The sequence below is a fragment of the Trematomus bernacchii genome, unplaced genomic scaffold (assembly GCF_902827165.1).
Source record: "Trematomus bernacchii unplaced genomic scaffold, fTreBer1.1, whole genome shotgun sequence".
Lineage (NCBI taxonomy): Eukaryota > Metazoa > Chordata > Actinopteri > Perciformes > Nototheniidae > Trematomus > Trematomus bernacchii.
In genome coordinates this window covers 1,966,436-1,989,935 of record NW_022987513.1, presented here as the reverse complement: position 1 = coordinate 1,989,935, position 23,500 = coordinate 1,966,436, and the positions used below count along the sequence as shown (strand labels likewise).

General features: G+C 40.6%; 1 protein-coding gene across 1 annotated transcript in view; it reads left to right on the top strand.

Annotated features, from left to right (window-relative positions):
* Nucleotides 1–21,160, top strand: part of jam3b (junctional adhesion molecule 3b) — a 31,856-nt gene extending 10,696 nt beyond the window's left edge. The window contains exons 2-9 of the mRNA XM_034113073.1: nucleotides 14,269–14,337; nucleotides 14,437–14,550; nucleotides 14,852–15,004; nucleotides 16,221–16,423; nucleotides 17,034–17,133; nucleotides 17,277–17,406; nucleotides 17,494–17,548; nucleotides 18,011–21,160. Coding sequence (XP_033968964.1) covers nucleotides 14,269–14,337; nucleotides 14,437–14,550; nucleotides 14,852–15,004; nucleotides 16,221–16,423; nucleotides 17,034–17,133; nucleotides 17,277–17,406; nucleotides 17,494–17,548; nucleotides 18,011–18,046 — 860 coding nt within the window. The 3' untranslated portion in view covers nucleotides 18,047–21,160. The remainder of the gene's footprint in view (nucleotides 1–14,268; nucleotides 14,338–14,436; nucleotides 14,551–14,851; nucleotides 15,005–16,220; nucleotides 16,424–17,033; nucleotides 17,134–17,276; nucleotides 17,407–17,493; nucleotides 17,549–18,010) is intronic.
* Nucleotides 21,161–23,500: the final 2,340 nt, after the last annotated feature.

The following is a 23,500-nucleotide window of genomic DNA, read 5'->3' as shown; positions in this document are numbered from 1 at the left end:
AAGTCAACGATATGCATCCCTAAGGTGTATGTGTTTGTATTTGCATGTACACACCAGAAAGTGTTTATTCATATCTTTGCGATTCTTTTTGACTGTTTTGCTGTTGCGTGTGATTTGCTATATAGGATGGAATGACCATTTTGATAATTCACACTATCAACACATTTTTCTTTTAATGATAATAGGGGGAAGCTCTGGACCAAAGAAATATGTTGTATAAGTCTATAGTCCATTATTTGCCATAATCTTACGTTAACGGTGATCTCGATATTGCAGTAGTCCATATTGCAAATAATGGTTAATTTCGATGAATTGTGTCGCCCTTATCAACTTTGTGAAATATCCTGACATTCTTAGCCATAGGAGAAAACACATCTTCAATTGAAACAACATGAGTGGTTATTTTCACGTGTGTTGAATAAACTTTGTTTCAATTTTCACAAAGTCAAATTTCTCTGTACCGAAATATTAACGAGGGCATGGCCCTTGTGTTCCGCCACAGTGCGGTTATGTTTGACGCGAGCAGAGACAGCAGGTGATGAGGTCGCCAGCTGTCCTCTATTCTTACCATGAAAGCACTTTGGAACTTAGCCATTGTTTTCCAGACCAATGAGTCACACTGTGACCGTGTTCAGCACACCTTCACTTCCTGTGTGACTGTAGCCATGGTGGCATAGTTCACGTAAGAGCCCAGAGTCAGAATGGGAGGTATGAAATGTTCACTCGTTTGGCTGTCTGATGCCTCAGTCTGGTATTTCCCACGGAAACCCATCAAGGATTCCTCCCTGAGCAGGTGATGGAAGTGCTGCTCCTGCAGGGGGGGGGGGGGGGGATCAGCAGCAGAAGCCTCAGATGGTTTCCCTCCCCAGCTGTTGTTTGAGCAACATTCCCCGTCCCACAGCGCGGCCAGCCTGTGCAAACTATTTGAGTCCAGAGTATGCCTTTATGCACATTTGTTGTTTGAGGGGGCTGCTCTCTGACAAATTCTTGCTTGGAAATTGCTAACCTTGATGTCTCAATATTTATTTTAGTTTTTTAGGCACATTATGTTCATAAACAACTGTCTCCTTAACTGAATAACAGTCATGATTTATTCCCAGTCATGTGTCTTGCCAAATGGAATTTGAAAGTCTGTTTTCAGTATGTGGCTCATGACCAGACGCCCCACCCTCAATTGGGCGTTATTCAGAGATAGGAAAAAACATGAACAAAATGCAAACCTTGAGGTTCATATTGTTTGAGTTATGTATAAAGAAAGGCAGTTGAGGAAATGTTAAATATTGAACTGATACTCTCTAAATTCAAACTTCTGCATGCTTTCTTACTACACACAATAACTATGAATTGCTTGTTGTGTAACTTACATATTCCACCACACACAAACCACAAGAGACTCCTAAGAGACTCTAAAATAGAAAAAGAATTGCATCTATTTTCTAATGGATCTAGCCCTTGAGACGTTACTTTCGCTGTTGACATTCTTGTGTGAAAAATGAAGACCACGCCTTCCTGTCAGAGTTCATTTCACCTGTGACAAGTCATCCCAAAACACTCACACACTTTGGGCGACCTCACATTCTGCTCTGCTCCCCGTGTACTCCACATTAGTGCTTACTGAGCTACGATGAAAACAGTCAGAATTGCTGCCCACAGCATTAAACAACATGTAGGCCAGTTGCCATAGTTTGCTGCTTCAAAGGAAATCTTTGTCAAAGTTTAAATCTTTGTAGAAGAAACATGTTTGACCCCTGAATGTTGCTTGACTGTGCTTTTGAGTTAAGCAATTTTCTATCACAAAGGCAGCAGGCAATTCCTTCTGTGGTATTGTACATAATACATGTGACATTTAATAAACTCTCCTTAATCGTCTCCATCCGTGACCGGACATGCATCATGTGAAATAATCGCCATGCTTTTCCAGGATTCAGACTTTCACTACACAAGATGTGTTTTGTTTTCGAGTGAAAACAAAGACCAGTTAATAGTCTGGGCTGTGGGGTGCCGCTGATGTAAGACTAGACCATAGTTCTCGGATTTGTCTTGGGCCTGCTGTTTCTGAGCTGGGAACATCTTGATGACTAAGCTAAATGTTGCTCAGAGGCACTGTTATGAAGACTTTATAAGCTTCCTCACACATTATGCTCCTGAGTGCCAGACAAGAGTGCCAGTACACAACTTAAGACAAGAGTGCACTTGGCTACTGGTCTTGTTGTGTGTGTTTAATTCACTGTTACATTTGTCTGTTGGCATTCATGCTTAGTTGGTTGGTGTCATTTAGGTACAATGAGCCTCGATGAGATGTTCCCAGTGCTGAGGCGCTAAAAAGCCCTGAACTTGCTCTAGGGCTATGCAGGTTGGGGGAATATATACAACTCATGAAAACAGATCAAAATAAAAAGTCAGCAGTGTTTTTAAGTTTATTTGTAAATTGCAAAAAGCAACCTTTCAGTTTAGCTCTTTTCACCCCACAGCGGGCTTCCTTGGAGCGCGCAGGAAGTGAGGCAGATTAAAGCTTTCGGAGCTGCTAAGTCAACATGTCTCTGCTGTGTGCTGTTGTGTTATTGTTCAGTTGTCAGTTGAGCCTAAGCTCATCGTGGTCAGCTACGCTCACCGTCCACGTTCTCAACAATGAGCGCTTATCTCTGCAGGCTGCGGCAGAGTGGCTCAGCGCCCCCCCCCCTCCCCTCCCCTCCCCTAACAGTGTGGCGGCCAAATGAGCATTATTAGGTAGAGGAACTGCTGGCTGGTCAAAAAAGACCCATGGTAATATCCTAGCATCCATATTAGTCTGATATCTGCAGATGTGAGTGTTTCCAGATCCTTATACGTAGTAGAGGAATTATTGGTTAATCCTTTGTGGCCCGCTGATGGAGAGCTTTAGAAAAGGGTGAATATTCCTATTGAGGATTGAATGTGTTTGTGTAGTGTGTGTAAGTGCACGGGTGGGGGAGGTTTTGGCGTGTCTGGTTGAAAGGACAGTCAGCCGAATGTTATCCAGGGATTTACCACCGTGTATTATTATCTGACCAGTTCATTGTTGACTCTCAGGGAGGATATAGGTTAGTGCACAGTAGCAATACTCATTTATAAAACCCTGCCCTAGTGTTTAAAATGGCGTCGCAATCAGTGGACGCAGAATAACACTACCCTTAAGCCAGTGCCGTGGCCATGCAAACATTTATTTTCATCATGCTTGAAAAGGCCTGCGTGGAAATTGCATTCCTAATTAGGATTAAGGAAGGGGTCAGGCAGCCTGGACTAGAATGTGAAGCATTTGCAATGAGCGCCGCTGATGCCATCTGTGCGGAGTGGTGAGGAGCTAATTCTGGCACTGAGTGTGGTGCGATTTAACACAGATTTTTGTGGCAGCAGCTCCAAATCAGGCATGGGATTTTACTCTGACTGCAGCCCAAAAACTGTTGCAGTGAATTTAATTTTCCCCCACCCCGTCCTTTTAGGTCTCCTTTAAGCTCACGCCATGGAGCTCCCCAATTCATTTGGACATGCAACATGTTTGGCACGTCAGATTGTTCGCATAACAGAGATGCTGCGCCAGGGGAGGCCCGCTGAACCTCCTGGCCTTAAGCTTCCATCTGATTTGACAAGGCGTTCTCACTGTCTCCCTCAAGAGGCTGAGCTAGGCTACAGTAATGAGCGGACAATCATTTAATCATGAAGCATGTTCAACGCTTCCCTGTGTGTCGCGAAGGCCTGCAGAGCTACCGCTGATACACCTCTTACCTGGGAGGGATCTCAATTAGCAGACAGCGTGGGCTCTGGCTGCTGCTGCTGACAGCCTCTATAAATAGTGTGGGCCTTTCAATGCTGACCTGCTCTCACTGTAGGGAGGAGGGGACAACTCATGATTGTAGGCTATTACCTGCAAATTAGCTCTACAATTTGGAGAAAATAAATAAGTGCAATCATATTGACTGTGATTGCAATTGCTATGTGATTCATAATATTAGAGGGAATGAAAAATTCATATTATTCTAAAACAATATATTAAGAACACTCTGCTGTATTACACTCTACAGCAGGGGTGCCCACACTTTTTCAGCTTGGGAGCCCTAATGATCTACCTACAGGGCCGCCCCTGCCGCCCAATCTGTGGGGGGGGGGGTGCTAGTGGACTAAACGGTGGATAAACTGTGGCGTGCTTACAATAATTGCGCCGCATAAGAGCATAATAGTGCGCCGCATTTGCGCTTCAGATGAGGAGGTGAGGCCCCCTCATAACTGCATGAACCCGTATGGCACAATACAACTCAGACTGGCTTACCTGTACGTCAATCAAGTGGCAAATGCCATAGTAAGGATGGATGATAGGCTTTTTTCAATGCCATGCGATCTACCCACACTACCTTTGATCGACGGGCACCCCTGCTCTACAGGAAATAAAAACCCCTAAAGTATAAAAGGGAAATGATCATTTATTTTGTTTGTGATTGTGTACCAAACAATCTGTAATACAGATTGTAGACCTGGACATCTCAAGACCCACAATAATTCCTTTCCCAAATATTGCGCTCACTTCAATTTGGACATGGCACTTTGTGATTGAGATGTACGTTAAATTACAATGAATTGTGCCGTCCTGGTGCACATCATCATTGAAATACATTCATATGTCATGTCATGTGTCGCCACTATAACTAGGGTTATTGTAGTTATTTCCATTCCAGTTCTTGTTTTAGATTTTGTTTTGACCTTGTCACTGTCACTGATACACAAAACACAAAGTATCATTTTAGTTGGCCTTAATAAGTGTATATTAAAAAAAAACAGATAAAACAGAGAGGTATACATACAAAAGGGTTTTTGAATGGTGCTTTAATAGTTAATACTTGTTGGCTTAGATAAGCAGATTTCATATCATTGCGCAGGTGACAGACAGACATGTGGCTAATGATTCATGTTTAGACAGCTAGAGGAGGGGGGCGTGTTTCAGCAGAGTGCAATACTGCATCTCAAATATAACTCTATGCCCAATCATGTTTGCCATGCGGATCTCATGACTGCATCTCTGCTCCATATATCTGGGTCTGCACTTCCACAATGTGTGGGTCAATGGTTATTGTGTCCTCAGTCACAATACCCATCAAGCATTGTTCCGTTTAATTAAGCATTCATTCAGTCCCACTGCCTGGAACTGTGTCACCAAACAAAGGTCTCCATTGGCATGCCCTGCTGCTGGGACCACGTGAAGAGGCAGTGTGACACCAAACAACAGTAAGCTACTATTTATACAGCAGCCAGGGTCTCAGGACAAGATGGTTCACATGACTCGATGAATAACTAATGTTATCGTTGACGATCATTCAGTCAGTACTAGTTCCTTCTAAACACAGGAACACATGTACTGTGGCGGAACAAGATAGTGCTAACAGAAATGTTCCTAACTTTCACCACATAAAATACATTTGACCATTACTGTACAGGAAGATCAGCTCAAATTACATAGTTGGAAATCCTGATTTTATAACTAAATAAATAAATGGTTAAAAATAAGTTTTAGCGGAAATATCAATGTGATCCTGTTCAGGGTGGCCCTGACTATAACCGTGTAACATTTGATTCCCATACAAATATTTAAGTTATCTGACTGTCCAGTTTACAGGAGTTTAGGATTTCATTTTATAGTTCAAGCTAAAACAATTGGGCATGGAACTCAGGTATATTTGATATATTATAATAGACTTTATGTTTTTATAGCCCTGTCATAGAATATTAACAGTGATAAATTGCACAATTGTCAGAAAAAACTAATTGTAGCCTATACTATAGCCTCATAACCCTGATCCATCTGTTTTATGAGTGATATGACTAGCATTAATACACTTGCATCATTTCTAGAGAAAGTAAACAGCACATTGATATATTTGCTGAAAACAAATATGGCAAAATTCAATAAACTATCGGTTGTGACGGTGTTCAAGATATGTGTGAGGCTCCTACTAAATGACAGGAAGTTATAAAAGAGCTCAATGGGAACTAGATAACGTACACAGGGGATAAAGAAGTTAGGCTTGGCAGAACATTTTTAAATGAAGTTACATTGAGGGTTTATAGTGTTCAGACGTGTCCATATCTAGAAAACATCAATTTATTGAGTGTGGAACATTCTGTGGAACAATGTCTCAGTGCAGTGACTAGCATTGTGGCTAGCAAAGGGTTCTGTGAGGTAGAGGACTAAAAGTTGCTTCTCTGTGGTCCAGTCCTGTGAGCTAGCGTACTTAGCTCGAGGTCAAAGTGAGAACCGGCCAGATGTAAAGCTAACACTGACACAAAGTGACAGGTTCCCAGGCATTCAGTGACACCCCCCTCTCATTGGCTCAGGCCCAGTCTTTGACCCTGCCTGGATCACAGGGCTCACCAGCATTAAGGCACATGGGCAGCCCCGGCCTCACAGGCTCTCAAACCAGGGCCCGCAGAGGCTCCATATGTAAATGCAGAATAAATGAATACGCAAACGGCCCTCGTGGGGAAAGCTGGATTGTGTTTGAGTACACCTGGAAAAGACAGGATGCATTTGAATGCATTCCTGATACCTGGATACAACTTTCAGACAGACAGAATGAGTTTATCCACCAGGGGAAGAATATTTGGGGGGGAAAGCCTGTCTGCAACATCACAACTAGACTTGTGGAACTGAAATGAAACCTTTTAAATAAGAAAAGTAATTTTCTTTTGTGTTCAGATTACTTTGATCTATACTCAGATTAAGTGTATACATACTGAGATCCTTTACCTCCTTTACCTCCACCTGTTCATCCTACTCAGGTCTCTACTTATATCTTCTGCAGCTTTATGAAGCTCATTGTATGCAGGTCATTTATTATTCTGGACATAATGTTGGTCCGACTGCGTTTATCTCTGGCTCTGGCTTTAGAATTCTGCCGACTGTATGCTAATTGGCCACAGAGAGCGGCACTGTGACTCTAATGTATGTATTGTAAATATGAAGCTATGTGAGCAGATTAGCACAAAGACTGGAAACAAGGGGAAACATTTGCTCAGCAGAGGAGCATCTGATGCATTTCAATGGCAAAGTTGCCTTATTATTTTTGAAACCAATCTACTTATGCTTTTGACATACTTTTAGATATGTTGACATGAATTGACAGTTCTCCATCAGGCTCTTTAAGTCATGTGATAGTTAAAGTAAATGTAGACTTCTAAATGTGTTATGCCTTTTAGATCATTTTTTATTATAGCTTAAGCTCTAAGAAAAAAAAGGATGTAGTTGAAGGCTTCAGTATGTAATAAAAGAAAGGGTTAGATTGTTTTTCTCTAACAGATAGAAGGGGATTTGATAAAGCAAGGAGATTGTTTTTTGATTACTCCAGATCTCTTCACTCAAGGGAGAGGGATCTTTGAAGGCAGTAGTTTTTCTCCAACTGTTAAACATCTGCATTAAGGGCCAAGCTCTACTGCCGCAGCCTCTGGAGCCCCTTGGACTAACCCTTCAAAATGAAGGAAGTTACATATCTTTACAGTCAGAGATACAAAGTACTGACAGAGATGCACTTCATCTTAAAACGTGACATTTTCAATAATATCGTAATGTTATCGTAATACTTAATATTTTGTGTTTTATCCCAAACTTCACATGACCATACGTTAGGGGGTAGTGGTCTTCAACCACCTTAAACTAGTGGAGGACCACAGCTGTGACAATACAAGCACCTGGGGTGTCACTGCCAACTCAGCCCTTAACCCCATCCCCCAATCTCCCCCCCCTCACTTACTGTCATCATGCCACAAGCTCTCTGTTTTCCTGGAAGATCGGATCCGTCTGTTTAGTCACTTTCTCCCACAGCTACCAGAATAGGTGGGATGCTGTTAAGTGTTGGTCACCGTTGGGGGAGTGAGGGGGGGTCTGTAAGCAAGACAGAAAAAGCATTGGGTTACTATGGTGATATCAGCGATATCGCTATGGGAACTTGAGCAGCAGAGCACGCTTTGTCTATGATCTAGCTGTAATCGTCTCTCAGAAAGAAGCTTATGGTAATATGTGATGCTCTTATGAATTCATTTGTCAGGCTTTGTGTCCCAGCTGACATCATACACATTTATCAAATGGAAATGAGGGTCTCTGTGGTGGAAAGCATGCAACACATGAGAGGCTTCAGCAACGTGCCTCCAGTCAGCCCCGGTGTCACAGAGCACGCCTCACACCGCCTTTATACTAACTCATATCATTCTGTTTATTACTTTGCATATCTTTGATTTTCAATAATGTACCAGTTGCGATAAATAAAGTGACAGTGACTTTACAATGTTGTTATGATTACATTTTTTATTCAGTAGTCCATATGAGAAGTCTTTTTTTTGTCACTTTCAACGTTTTTATGGCTATCAGATTATTCGTAGAGTAGGGCTGTACCCGAATATTCGTTCGTTGGAGTACTGTTCGGGTTTCAATTTCGTTATTCGTTTTTTTTCGGGTTTTTTGGCAGCCGCTTTGCACTGCGGCTGCCAAATTGAATTGATTGAAAACTCCAATATCAACGTAAGAGCTTGTGCCTCTTCGGGGCGTGCTAACACTTAACCATAAACGTTATCGTTTACTTTCTCTGTCTTTATATGTAGATATTACTTTTCTCCGTTAATCTCCGTCACGTTTCCATAGCAACAACAACTTCCTGTCAACAGCGCTAACTCTCCTTCAAAAATAAAAGCATGTCCATACAAAATAGGAAGCCAAGCCAAATTACACTTAAGACATATACAACTGCAACGAAAGTAACAAACACAATGCAATATCCTTTTCAATTTCAAAGAACACAACAATACTGTAGAATAACAAAATGAATGCCGTGAACAAACCGAAATACACGTGTTGAAGCTGCTACAAGGAACTTATAGATGTGACTTTGGAACCATCACCTTTTTAAACCATCAGTGTAATTTAGTAACGGATTCATTTCCCACAAAAAGAGCATGAATGTGCCTTGTCTTTATTTTTTAATTATTAGCAGTTGGTTCCGTTTTGTGAAGACTTTTGATTACTTTAAGTGTCATGACCTTCTACAACATTCATATTTGCATTGCTAATTCTTGTTTGTTTGTGTTGTTGTTGATTTGGTTAGCTTTTGACTTGATGATGAACATGTTTCATGCCCCATTTTCTTCGCTGTAGTCAGGTCTTTTTACGATGTGTTTTTCTTCGCTCTTGGCTGCCATATTGTTGTTTGCCTCTTGGTTTTCTACATATTTTAATTGGTAACATGGTGCTGAACATGTTTCAGGGTATCCAGGCCATGTTATGTGTTACATTAGCTCCACACAGTGAATATACAGCTTGTATGTTGTTATATCCTTGCACCTGCCTCTACACGTGTTTGCGGAGAAATGTGACACATAAAGTATCTCTCATGTTGTCATTTTTATAAACTACTAAAAAGAAAATCAGTCATCTGAAGGACACGGCCTTGGAGATGTCAGCGGCTGCTCAGTCAGCTTGAGAGTTTTATTGAGAAGTCGTTGGTGTTGGACTAGGGAAGAAATGAATTGCTGTTATTGAACAGGCAGCACTGCTGTTAAGGGAATAAAATCCAGAATGGATATAATAATGAATACAAACATTATAATATAACAGCACATTTTTCACAGACTTGTCTGAGAGGCTCTGTGTAACTATAGCAGCTCTGAAATACGTGAAGAGTTTCCGAGCAGCAACTGGTTGATCGTGAGGGAAACGGGGTGTGTGTACTTTGATGTCTGAGCTTCCTGAGGGGCGTGGGAATATTCTCCACAGGCACGAGGCGGAGATGTTCCTCAGGGATTTTAGCAGGTTGCTTAATTGAACCTTTCTATTTCTGGTAGCTGCCTCACCTCTCTGGATTCAGCGGAAACAAGCATGCCTTCCCAGGGGGAACAACAGAAAAGGGAAGGATTCATCTCAGTGCAGGCATCAGGACATACCCAGCTCCTCTGTGCCTATTGTATTATACAGGGATGTGAAACCTTAGGGGATATGAAGGCATTACACTAAGATTACAAAGATAACCCCGAGTCCATCAGGAGGACAGTAAGGAAGATTAAAATGTAACTTTGATGCCTGATCCCACACAGCTGTGTCCATCCAAGAAGGGGAAGCGAGAAATGAAATGCATGCCATATGTAGGTCACTGAGCACCTGCATGGTGTAAAAGCTAATCATGTTCCACACACACACACACACACACACACACACACACACACACACACACACACACACACACACACACACACACACACACACACACACACACACACACACACACACACACACACACACACACACACACACACACACACACACACACACACACACAGACAGAGAGACAGCTTGAGTCAGAGAATATACCAGTTAATAATATATAGTTATCTTTGGTGCCATTAATAGGAGAGATGAGGGAGAAACCTTAGAGGTTATTCACGACCATGATTAGGATGTCGGACACACTGCAGGATAAAGCACTGCCTTCCTGAGCTTTCATTAAATTCAGATGCTGTACCGGACCATCCAGCTGGTGACATCTTTGATTAAAGGAAACTCAAATAAAGCACAAATGTAATTAATTGCTCAAATGGAGATAAAAGGGGAGTTCTAATTTCACTATCACTGCTATCAGCATGATAAAGACACTTAAATTACAATAAACTACCACTTCATTTGTTCATATACACTTTAGTTTGTACCAGGGAATTATTAGGAATTCAGAACTAGGACGTGACGCTTTATAAATGACTAGGGCTGCCACTAACAATGCCAATATTATTTTTCAGATAATCTATTGATTGTCAAGGAAATAATAGAACATTATTATTTTTAAAGGACAAGCACACTGTCTGTCCCAGCAACAGTCAACAGCCCAAATATAACATTTGTTTTATTTGTTTTTGTTTATTAAAAATGTCTAGAAAAATTACTCGAAGGATTAATGGATTATAAAAATAGTTGATACGTTTACTGTTTGTTGACTTATCAATTTATACAAGCTTTTCCTCTACTAATACCTCAGGGATGCATGTCAGTTATATTGTATCAAATGCTGATTTGAAAGTGCATACAAGTCAAATGGGGTGATTATAAAAGGAGGAGTTGGAGTGGAGGTCGTTTAATGCTACTTTTTAGAAGATTATTATTCTAACATTGTACAGCATTATATTTCAAATCTGAAGATGCCCGCATTGAATGCTTATTTCCAAACTAAAGGGTCTCAAATACACTACTTTATTATTTCAGTCAGAAGTCATGGCTGCTTTGTTTTCCTGTTTACTAACCTGGGTTATAATGTAGATTAACTACAGGGCCAGTCTCTCTGTGTGGGGGGTTTGGTCTTTTCCTGGACAGCTGTTTCCATGGCAGACCTCTCAAGCTTTAGATCTACGTCAAGCTCACTTAGTCACCTAATCTGCTCTGATACTCTCCGAATTAAGGAGGAGCACACAGACAGAGACTCCATTAGCTCTGTCCGAACAGAAGAACCTGCACTTAATGGAAAGTCAAAGCACTAAATGAATCACCTGGAATAATGTATTGTCATGTTGGATTCTATTTTAACACGGCCTATTCTGATGATTTGGACTCCTGGCATACTTGGCCTAGTTAGATTTGGTATTAACTTACACAGTGCATGCCATATACTTGCAGTTCAAACCCACTGGTAAGCACCGACATGCCTCACATACACAAGCTTTTGTTAGTAACAGTAAAAAGCATATTTATACAGGTACATAGATTTATGAAGTTAACTTTCAGGGAATCAAATTGAAGAGCACATACAGTATCTGTCACAACCTGCATTGCAAGGGCCCCCTCGACAAAGAGCAATGGGATTTTTCCATTGGATTTCGCTATATTGCAGAAAGTAAGATCTGTGGCAAACACAAGTTTATCATTCTTACAGGTTTTGTTCAGAAGGATAATCTCAAAATATTGTGATTTTTCTTTTCAAAGTATAAATCCAATCTCCAGAAGTAAAAACCTAACGCTAGACCAGGGATGGGTAACTTTGATGGTGGTGGGGGCCACATAATGTATGTACTGGCCACCAGGGGGCCGCAGATTCACTTGGAACACACACGCACACAAATTCCATGTATTGTATGTCATTATTAACAGATATACTAAGTCTGACATCTTCATTGACATTTTACAATCTTTCAGGGAACATCCTCTAATAAGCTCACTAAACAAATATCAGAAAAAAATAATGTACAGGCTTTCAGATTGCTGTAGTTCACTAAACAGAGACATTAACGACATGTTTGGTGTTGACAGAAAAAGCATTGGGTTACTATTAAGCTTCTTAATAGATTAAGAAGCTTTTTCTCCAACCAGTGAGGTAAAGGCACATCTTTATATGATCATTATAGTTATAAAAAAATAAGAGAATAAAGTAAACGGGTATAAAATATTATATGACAGTAAAAAAAAGTTGTTATTAATAAACAAGAATAGAGTTTGAAAGGGGAGTGATTTGTAAAATATCCATAAAGAAAAAGAAAATCTGCTTACAGTTCTGTTTCATATGGGTGTTGAGAGATGTATCCATAGATCTCTTAATGTTGCTCTCAAAGTGCACCAGATTGATGCTTTTAACTTCAACATTTAAAAAAAATAAAAATAAATCTTCCCAGGGGAGCATGCATATTTCCTACACATCAGTGTGAAAAACACTTTACCCCTCAGCCACTTTTCATCAGAAGGAGCTTTGCATTTGTACCAGAATGTAGCAAGAGTACAAGGAGCTCTCAGAAACATGATAGTTAAAAGTCCTTCTGCTCTGCACACAGCTTTTAACTGTGCCAGAACTGTGTGTGCTCTCTGCATGTAGCGCCGCAGAGATGGAGCTAAATAGGTGACAGCCTTCCACTGGTTTTGAAGTGTGATTGTCACACTTTCTAAAAGGAGTGCAGCTTCTCCTCTGTGCTCTTTTACAATGCTTTGTTAAAGTTTGATTCTGAGTTTTGCTCCTGGAATATGGATATTTATGTGGAAAGAAGTTGTATTTTCCTCTTTCCTTTTGTGTGTAGAAAGAAGTTTTCTAATTTAAGACATACCTTTCATTTGTCACCAACACATTTGTGGTAAACCCTCATTGTATCTGGGCTTCACACTCTGAGTTGTATTTTAAAGGAGTTGTGACCTACTTTGGACCTCCATACTGCCTTATTACTGTCAGCAGCTAAAAACAAGCTGTCGTCTTCTTCTCCAGAAAGACGGCGGCTAATCAGCTTAGCCCGTCTGCTCCGGCAGGTGACCCGAGACTGTGTGTCCAGGAGACAGTTGGTGGGGGTCAGGTTATCCTTGTTTGAGCAGTTTTTTTAATAAGAGACCCCTGACCTTTTCCAACACTAATTAGAAACGGACAATTCCTGCATACTGTTTGCAACATTCAAGGTCCTTTGGTGGTCGTGAATGAACTTTCCAACAAGGAATGTTGTAGGTCATGTCATGCAGAGGTTCTGATCTAGGTTGCCTGAAATAAACCAGTATGTGTTACACCTAATCATAACCCAGCTGGGGGTTGGCAGCAAGAGAGGTTGCACACACAGAGACTAGGCATCCCATAGATTTCCAGTGACGGTACAATCTGCACCAGTGACCCTAAAGAGCCAGAGCATCACTTCATTCTGGGGGAGTGTTTGTGAGCATGTTTCTCAGTTCACATTCATGTGGATGTGACTTGTGTTTGTGGACCATAGGCTGTCACGATGACTCAGCAGAGCCCCCCCCCCCCCCCTTCCTAAGGCCCTAGCCCTCCACCACATACCAACACATATATTCCTTGGGTGCTGTTGTACCATCAGTCCCACATGGGCATCAGCCTCAGAGAGAGAGGGAGGGGGGGGGTCGGGGAAGGGCTCGGCAGGCGGTTGAACTACTGGCAGGGTGAGCTTGCCCTGGAAAGGGCACATGCCTCCCTGCGCAATTATCCACTAAGCATAGAAACAGCACCCCCACCCTTAACACATACACACACAGACACTCACACAATGGTTCGACCAACACAACTAAAAATGGAAGATAGGCGGTAACAGAACATGACTGAAGAGAACACATCATATAATACCATCACACTGATGTGGGATTGACATTTATCCTCAATGTGTCAATGAAATCTAAGATGAGTGAACATGCATCCAACTTCCTTAAGGGGTAGTGTTAAAATAAGTCCCGCACATCACTGGATGGCAGCTGGTATTGTGCATATCGCATGACATCATCACTGTATCATGAAAATTCATGTTCCTCTTCTTTTTTTGTTACAGGCTACTTCAGCGTATTAGCAGTCGTGCTGAAAACCAGCAACGAAGCACCGTGGACCGATGAGTTCGACAGTAAGAGCTGACGAACAATACCCCAATCACAAACAAATAAAATACAAAATCTGTTTTTCACTTGCATTCATATCCTGACGTGTCACTCCCTTTTCTCAGGAATCGAGTTATCTTGTTTGATTGAGTCCATTTCTACATCCAACCCCAGGATCGAATGGAAGAAAATAACGAACGAGGGACCAAGTTATGTGTACTTTGACAAGAAAATCTCCGGTAATGTACAAAATGCACAAACAAGTATTTTCTGCGGTTTCCTACACTGAAATACCTGAAACAATGACTTTAAGTGTTTTATGTCCACAAATGTCACATTACTGTTTAAGGTTAGTTCAAAGCGATAATATTAAGTTGACAATAATATTTGTTATTTAAACTTAACATTATTCCTTTCAACTGACCTAATACAGTTATTTGAAATCTTGAGACATAATACATTTAATCAAAGTCAACATTTCAGTTTTTTCAGTGTACACATTCATTGCTGACATTGTTGAACATGATTTTCCACAAACAGGCGACCTGGAGAACCGAGCGATGATCAGAGAACCCGCCACGCTGCTCATCACCAACGCCACCAGGTCGGACACGGCCAAATACCGCTGTGAGGTCACCGCTGCTGATGACCAGAGGTCCTTCGATGAGATCGTGATTGACCTTGTTGTACGAGGTACTGGAACATTCCGGCCTCATCAGCTTGTTTCATTTATAGTTAATTATGATAAGGATTCTTCTAAATGCAGAAAGCAGCTATTATGGTGCCCTTAAAGAGAGACCTTGCTCAGTGATTCACACGTTGGATGCTGTAAGATGAGAGCGTGTTGTAGGTCGCACCAACCCTTTGGCATACATATGAGGATGTGTTATGAGCAGACCTGCCCCGCTGCAAAGGCGTGTTCCGTGCTATAAGAGGAAACCTCTGAAACTGCATCTGCTCTAAATCGCAGTGCTAAAGAAAGCAAGCGCTGCGTGTTTTGGTGGCGTTTTTTGGCACGGGACGAAAATCATGTTCCCGTCCGGTCCTGTCGATGCTGTTAGTGCAGTGAACCGTAGAGACCGGGGTGACATTGTTTTTTTTATAGCATCAAAGTCAATCATAGAGCTAGCAGCATCATGAAGGAATGTTTGTTATCACTGTGATCCTTAGCGAACATGAGCAGGTTGGACCCAGGTTCCCTTAAACAAGCACAGGTCTGTTTGCTGTCCTCGCTCCAACATGGTGGAACAGCTCACCATTGATATCATGCAGTGGTGTAAAGTAACTGAGTATATTTACTCAAGTTTGAGAGACTTGTACTTAACTTGAGTATTATGTATCAATGAGTACATTGTTTGCTACTTTGTACTTCTATCCCACTACAATTCAGAGGTTAATACTGTACTTTTACTCCACTACATATATTGAATATCTTTAGTTACTTTGCAGATTCGGATTAATGATGTGAAATATAATCAAGTCTTGAATCAGACTTTAGTTCCATCTGGAGTAAATTCACAAGCTACCCTGCAGTATACAAAGTCATTCAAACTAGCTGCACCTTTACCAGCTTTGAGAACACTTTAATGATCAATCATTGTAAAACATATCATATATATTATTCTGAAATGGATAAGTATAAGTACTTCTCCCACATCTGATATCATGACAGCAGAAAATCTACATATCTTCCATTAGAGACTAAAAACAACCAGTTTTGCTTGTACCTTGGCCAAAATGAAAGCCAAGATACACTTCAGTACATACTATAGCACTTAGAGATATGAGATATGTGGCTTAGTTGAAGCTAATGCAGTAGCTCTTACAATGGTTTGACGCTTTGGATAACAGCAAAATGTGATGTCCGGTTTAAGTATATTGACAATCCCCACGTTCGGTTTCTCCCCAGTAAAACCCGTGATGCCAAAATGCAGCGTCCCAAAGTCAGTGCCTTTTGGGAAGTCTGCTGAGCTGAGCTGTGTGGAGGAGGAGGGCTTCCCCAAGTCTCAGTACCAGTGGTTCAAGAACAAGGAGGAGGTCCCCGACGACCACAAGACCAGCCTCAAGTTCTTCAACTCCTCGTACACGCTGGACGCAGACTCAGGAACTCTGGTCAGTGTGTGTGTGCAGACAAAGACAGGCATGAGGGGCAGAGGAGGGGCAGCGGGGACGGTGGCCGCTCGCCCAGGGGGGGGGGGGCAGATATTTTGGGGAGACAGTTGACGGGGCGAGAGGGCCTGAGCCACGAGGGGAATCCACTGTCCTCGCTTGCACATTCCTCAATTCTCACTTGCTCTTCAGCGCTGTGTCCCTCCGCTCAGTGGAGTGGACTATTTTTCCCGGGTCATCCCCTCTGTTTCCCCCTTTTTTAAATCTGTCACTATAGTAAAGGCATTGGTTACTAAAAATAAAATAACTGAAGACATTTTTTCTCCAATCAAATCTCTGATAACATCTTCTAATGAGGACACTGAGGTTGAATGTCATTGCACAGAGCAGCAGACGTAATGTAGCACCACCAGCTCCTCTGATATGGTGCCTTAAAGACTGACAGCACCACGAGAAGCTTGTTTTTACACAGCGGCTAAAGTGACGCTGCTCGAGGTATCTCCATTCACTAAATCCCAGAGAAAGAATCTATCCATCTTTGTACTGAAACTTAAACAAACATTGACAGTATGTGTGTATTAATCAGATTCATGTTGTGATTTCTCCGATGCAGCAATTCATCGCGGTCAGAAAAGAAGACGCAGGCGAGTACTTCTGTCGAGCGAAGAACGATGCGGGATACGCTGAGTGTCCGCCGCAGCAGATGGAAGTCTGTAAGTGTGACACACATTGTTTCAAGATATATACATCCTATGTCTGTCATTTAAAACCATAATCAAGACTATACTTTACTCTGTCATCTGGACAATCAGGTTGATCAGTGTTTCATTTCTACGTTCCTTCTCCACCTCCACAGATGACATTGATGTTTTGGGCATTTTAATGGGCGTGCTGGTGGTGGTCATCGTGCTCATGAGTATAACAGCGGGGATCTGCTGTGCATACAAGCGAGGATACTTCTCCACCCAGAAACAGACGGGGAACAAGTAAGACTTCCTGATATTCACACTGTCAACACATGCATGTTTTCATTTTTAACCTTTTTAAACCATGGCGTACTTTGTGTCTTTTAGCTACAAGGTTCCAGCTAAAGGAGACGGAGTGGACTACGTCAGGACGGAGGACGAGGTTTGTGGACAGCAGTTAGATTGAGAAGCCTGTGGAGATTACAAATTATGCTATAAAAACAGAATATAAGTAGTCAGTGGTGGGAGGTTACTAAGTACATGTACTCAAGTATATATTATATATGTATCATTTGATGCTAATACTTTTGTAATTAAAATTTTTATATATGGATATATTCACTTATTATTAAATGTCAATTCATTACTTTAGATACATTTTGTTTAAGCTTTTATCTGATTCTATAAAGTATCTTAAGTAATGAAAAAAGTATAGTGGTGTAAAAAGTACAATATGAAGTAGCATAAGTAAAATACTCAAGTAGAGTACAAACCTGAAAATGGAGTGTCCTTACTTTTCACCACTGACCATAGCAACATGTATTCATTATAGGGTCTCACTGTAAGAAGGATATCTGAGCAATGGGAGGGATACTAACTCTGGCTCCTCATGTGTTCTCTGCAGGGGGATTTCCGACATAAGTCTTCATTTGTGATCTGAAGAGAGGCTGACGAGGCTGTGCTGAGGGATGGAGGACGGCCCCCCCGCTGTGAGACACGGAGAGACCCCTCCTCCACTCCCAGCTCTCAGCACCACGGAAACACAAATACTCAAGTTTGCCAAAGGTGACGAGACTTCACAGGACGACAATACTGTTACACACGTAGGACTGAGATTCATTTGTCATCACCACCAACTGAATTGTTTTGCTAAATAATGGAGTTGTTACTTTACAGTGACTGCATGGTTTTAAACACTGAGCGAGGTGGACAAACATTTCTGTGTTCTGCCGGGTAGAAAGACTCCAAATTCAGCCAATCATGAAACCTTTCTACTTATGCTTCAAAACTTTTGTCATTTGTATAACATTTCTTTTCTACTGTTGAATTTTGTCAGACTATTTTTGATGGAATATATTTTAAAATGCCTATAGACAAAGGTTTACTTTTTTAAATATTTGTAAAATACTAACATGTGGTGTTTTTTTTTTTTATTTGATTGTGGATAGAATTATGTTAACCACTTTGCATCAAGCTGTAAGCATTTACACCTTTGCAAATGGAAGAAAGAAATGACTTGTGTCAGCATATCGAGAAGTGGTCATTGATCGGCGGTCTTACATATTTAATTTCTGAACGCCCACTCTGTCGTTTGAGACTTCCATGTTGATGTTTGTAGATAGTCTTAGTAAGAGGCTTTGAAGAGTGCCAGTCAAACGCTGTGAACACTGCACACAATCAGTGCTGCATTCTCTTGTTTTAAGTGTCCTTCTATGCTTGCTGTTAATCTTGTATATATTGAATTTACTGTCCAGGAAAGAGTTTTGCTTACATTCAGTATTACGCTATAATAATAATAATAATATTAATCATAATAATGCAGGGTTTGTAAGCCAGCCCTCCAGACTCCAAAAAGCTAAAACTAGACTTGGTACTTAAACAGTATACAGTGTAAAAGCCTCCATTTGATTTCTGAATAGAAACACATGGATACGGAGAACAAAAAACGTTATGACTCGCCTATTCTTGAGCTGCAAAGGTACCAAGAACATGAGAGAAAATACTCGCACTACATAAAAAAAACATAGAGTGGTGCAGGAGCAAGTATTTTTGTTGGTTTTACCAATAAGTTAGCATCGCAAGGGCTACCCAATAAAAAAACAACATGACTTTTCCATTTGATTTTGGAATATTGCAGAAAATAAGCTCTGTGGCAAACACACCTTTTATGATGCTTCCATGTTGTGTTCAGGATAATCTCTCTGTCTATCCTCAAAGAATAATCGTCCCAGTGATCCGAACTGCTGCTGGAAAGTTAGAAAAATAGAAAAAATCAGGAGAAAAGGCAGACCGTTGGTGGCAAAACTTCACATCCCCACTTTAGCTGAGCTAAAGGCGGCTAATGTTCGGTGTGATGCTGTAAGTAGTATTTAGTAACGTAAGTAAAGTAGTTAAATTGTGTTAACCACAGACCTTACCAAAAACACATTAAAAAAAACTTTAACTTTGTGAAAACAAAACCAAAAGTAGTAAAATGCTAACTCATTTCCGGGTTTTAGGACTCATTCCTGCACCACTCTATGAGATGAAGCACATTAAACACACTATCTTTGACCTGAATCCTGGTTGATATTGATCTGTTCTGATCGTTGCTGATATTTGTGCTGTTTAGAGAGTAGACCTTATCTAACACTTCTAACCTTTAGTTAGTTGCTAAGAGAGATCATCTTAGGTTTGACTGAAGCTCATATTGTATTGACAGTTATATACAGAGGGGGGGGGGGGGGGGGTCTGGAGGGTTTACACTTGTACTGATTGTATATAGATATTTGTACGTTTTTTTTCCTCTTTCTCTCCAGATTATGTTAAGTAGTGAAAAAATGTCCTTTTTGAGGCGATATGAAAACTCTTTCCATTTGTAAGACTGAGAAAAGGTAACATTTCACACAATCACTCATAACTCATGAACAAGAGCTTCCCCAGAACCAAATCAGATAAAACAAACACATGATATTGTTCATGTCATTTCCATACAGCTCCCATGGATCTCTTTTTCAGCCGTTATGAATGTTTGAGTAGTGAAATGTGACCTGAGTATCAGTCATGGTAGAGACGATCTGCCCAACGTTTGCACACGGGAAGAAGAAACACTGCTGTCTTTTTCCAAGTTGCAAAAGAAAATGTTTCGAAATGACTTATTATCCCGATTAGGGTCCCAGCTGAATCTGTTACAGGTACTTTTCCCCTCCTCAGTTTTACAAAAGTCATTCCTCTTAAGTGCCTTCTGCCTTCACAGTAGTCCAGATTCTCCTCGCCACGCTCTTCCACTCCACACTGCTGTCAGAGGCTTTGCGTGTTGCGTTCACGTAACCACCAAAGAAACGGCGTTTGAGAGGAATGATGACATGGCAAGATCTCCACTCCCCTACTTTAGATTTGCAAATTGTAAATAGCTTTTTTTCATAGAGTTGAAGGTGTTGATGTAGAAATAGAATTGTATTAGTGCCTAAATATAGTGGGAATTATTTTTGGTAAAGACACATAGCACTATTAGGCAAAAGAAAAAGATGGATACCCAAAGCAGGGACATTTATATATGAGCTTAAAACACGTTTGAAAAGACGCACTAAGGTGTTTTCATTTATTACACTGACAGACAGAAGACTTTCTCACCCCAACACTCAATGATCCTGACTCAGAAATTATGAAAGTGCCATTCAGTTGTAATGGAACTGTAATTATTCAGGCGTTTTATAAACCTGTAGAGGCAAACGGGAATTAATGAGCAGCCGCTAAATGTAGGCCTCCATGCCCCCCCAGCCTGAACACATCTGTCTGATCGGTGCTGGGGGGGTTATCTTCACATGCAGAGGTGCTTTCCAGTGTGTTCTGTATTATAAACCGGGCTAACTCACCATTGTCTTTCAACTGAGGTATGGCAGCGCTCCACTGTTAAACTGTTACACTCTGAGCTCTGGTACTCGTCAGGAAAAATGATTTTCTGAACCAAACTCACATACAGTAGAATGTCCATTTGGGGCCTGCTGGGTTTTTTTTGTTCATTTTAGAGCCACTCTATCTGTGATTAATAAAACTCACTTCTAATATTACCGGAGACACGTGTGTTTGTTTTTCTTCTGCTGTGTGTGTGTGTGAGGATTCTGCATCTGCCAGTCATTTCCTAATTTCTCTGCTTCTTATAGCCTCCTCGACTACTTCAGAGTCTCCTGCTGTGTATGAAATCCTTTTCAGTGTGACAGTCCATCAAATATCCACTGACATTCTCTTTGTCCATGTAAAATCTGTTAGTGGGAGTTGAGCCATTTACACTTTCTGCTCTGAAAGCAGCTGTTTTCTTCCTCTGGCTGTGCCAAATGGCAGCAGGTTCATGGATGAAGCTTTCTAATCAATGAGCTCAGAGGAGTTCTATACTGCAGCAGAGCCAGAGGACACCTTCTTTTAAAACACAGGGAAATCAATTAAAGCTTGGGTCACCTATTTGGTTCAAAGTGGCAGAAAAACTACTTTCTGACCCTGGATCTGATGAATCATGTAACATTGAATGAAGGACATTTTCAGACGGTGAAGGAGGTGTTTAGTGAACACATGTCCGTTTTAGAGGCTGACTCATCGTAGCTGTGCTCTCCTATCAAAGTCTCTGTGCTGATCTGTCAATTGTAATTTACCACCATACAATCTATTTCATCTGATCAGTAATTTCCAGATCAATTCCTTTCTTTTTTTAACACCATGCCGTCCATATGAAAGTGTTTTAGGTGAAGACATACCATTCAATTTTTTTTAAAACAGTTGTTCGCATTGTGTTTGCATTCTCGACATTCTTCTGATGACACCTGGTATGCGAAAAAAGTTCACAAATGTACCGAAAAGGTCAGTGAATATTTTAAGCTAGCTAGCTAGCACAGATGTAAATAGTACTTATAAGAATACTTTTTTTTTATGTTGTAAATTCATCTATAATTTTAAGGTTTTAAATATAAATGCATATTATTTTTGTAATAAACGATACTGAATTTAAAAGAAGAACATTTACAAGAACTCTCCACTGGATGCCTTTAAAGGTCCCCTAAAGTGAGCAAATATTTTTTCCTGAAACTTTCAGAATCTCTTTACACAGAGGGGACACATGTTTATGTATACAAGACATGAAAAAGTGGATTTCGCATAATAGGTGACCTTTAATACTTTATTAGTATCATTGATATATTTTACTTTGAAAATCATCTTTCTGAATGAATATGATTTAAGTTTTACTTTCTCAGAATTTACAAAAGACTACCTTAAGTGTGTTTTATTGATCTCACATTTTAAAGTTGACACAGGGCTGTGCAGTTGTGCCATAAGATACCGCTAGTGTTAAATATATATTTTTTAATGAATTGTAAATATAAGTTGCTCAAATTCTGTTGGTTATTTTTCAGATCTAAAAATATCAAGTCAGGTCAAAAACAGCTCAATTTGGATTTGTAAAAATTCATAGGCAAACAATTTGATATAATTTTGGCCTGAGCTGATTTTTACAAAACAATTTTACCAACTGAATTTGAGCAGGGTTTTCTTTTAACAATGGACACTTGAATAATTTAATTGAACATTATGGCTTGATTACATGTTTTAGGGTAAAGGAAATGTCCAGGTAGAGACATTATTAAAAAAGGTCCCTGGATGTATTTGACCAGGAAAGTTTCAGATCATAGTTGACACCGGGTGAGGCCGGTGCCCTTCCTGAGTTTGTATGGGGGACGTCAGCTGATTTGCTCTAATAGCTACAGATACATGCAGTTTGACGGCTGCAGTTATCAAACAGGAGCAGACACCACAGTGAAGAGAGAACATTGTATTTGACAGAATGATGCAGCCTATTTAGAAAATACCACAGCATGATATGATGCATGACACATTGACAACATGTTTGAGTTGATCAGAGCTGCAGCTCACACTGATCCCAAATACAAGGCTGCGCTTGTTCAAAGTTTCATTTGAGGTGTACAATTTCACTGTGTGACACTCAGATGTTCAAGCTGTGACAACTGTGTTCACTGTCTCAAAAGTTTAAGTTGTTTATGTTGCGACTCAGTTCATACTGAATAAAAGCCTCAGGGGTGTCATTTCACAGTGTCAAGTTAGATCATGAAATTATCTAACCACAATGTAATACGCAGTTAATAGAGTCTTGTTAAAATCTAAAGTGACACATACATTCATTACACAATTATTGTTTCTTTACTTGTACACAATATGTAATAATGTTGTGGGTGGGTCAGTGCTATAACCTCTTCGACTGATGTATCAGCATACTGGCATATTTGGCTGATATTTGTTTTATAGTAAAAATGTGGTATTGGCCAGTAAGAGTTGGGGAAATGTTTTAAAGTTTCAGAAGCTTTTTTCCTTGCCATCCTATTTATGAAGATGTAAATGAAATATATATAAA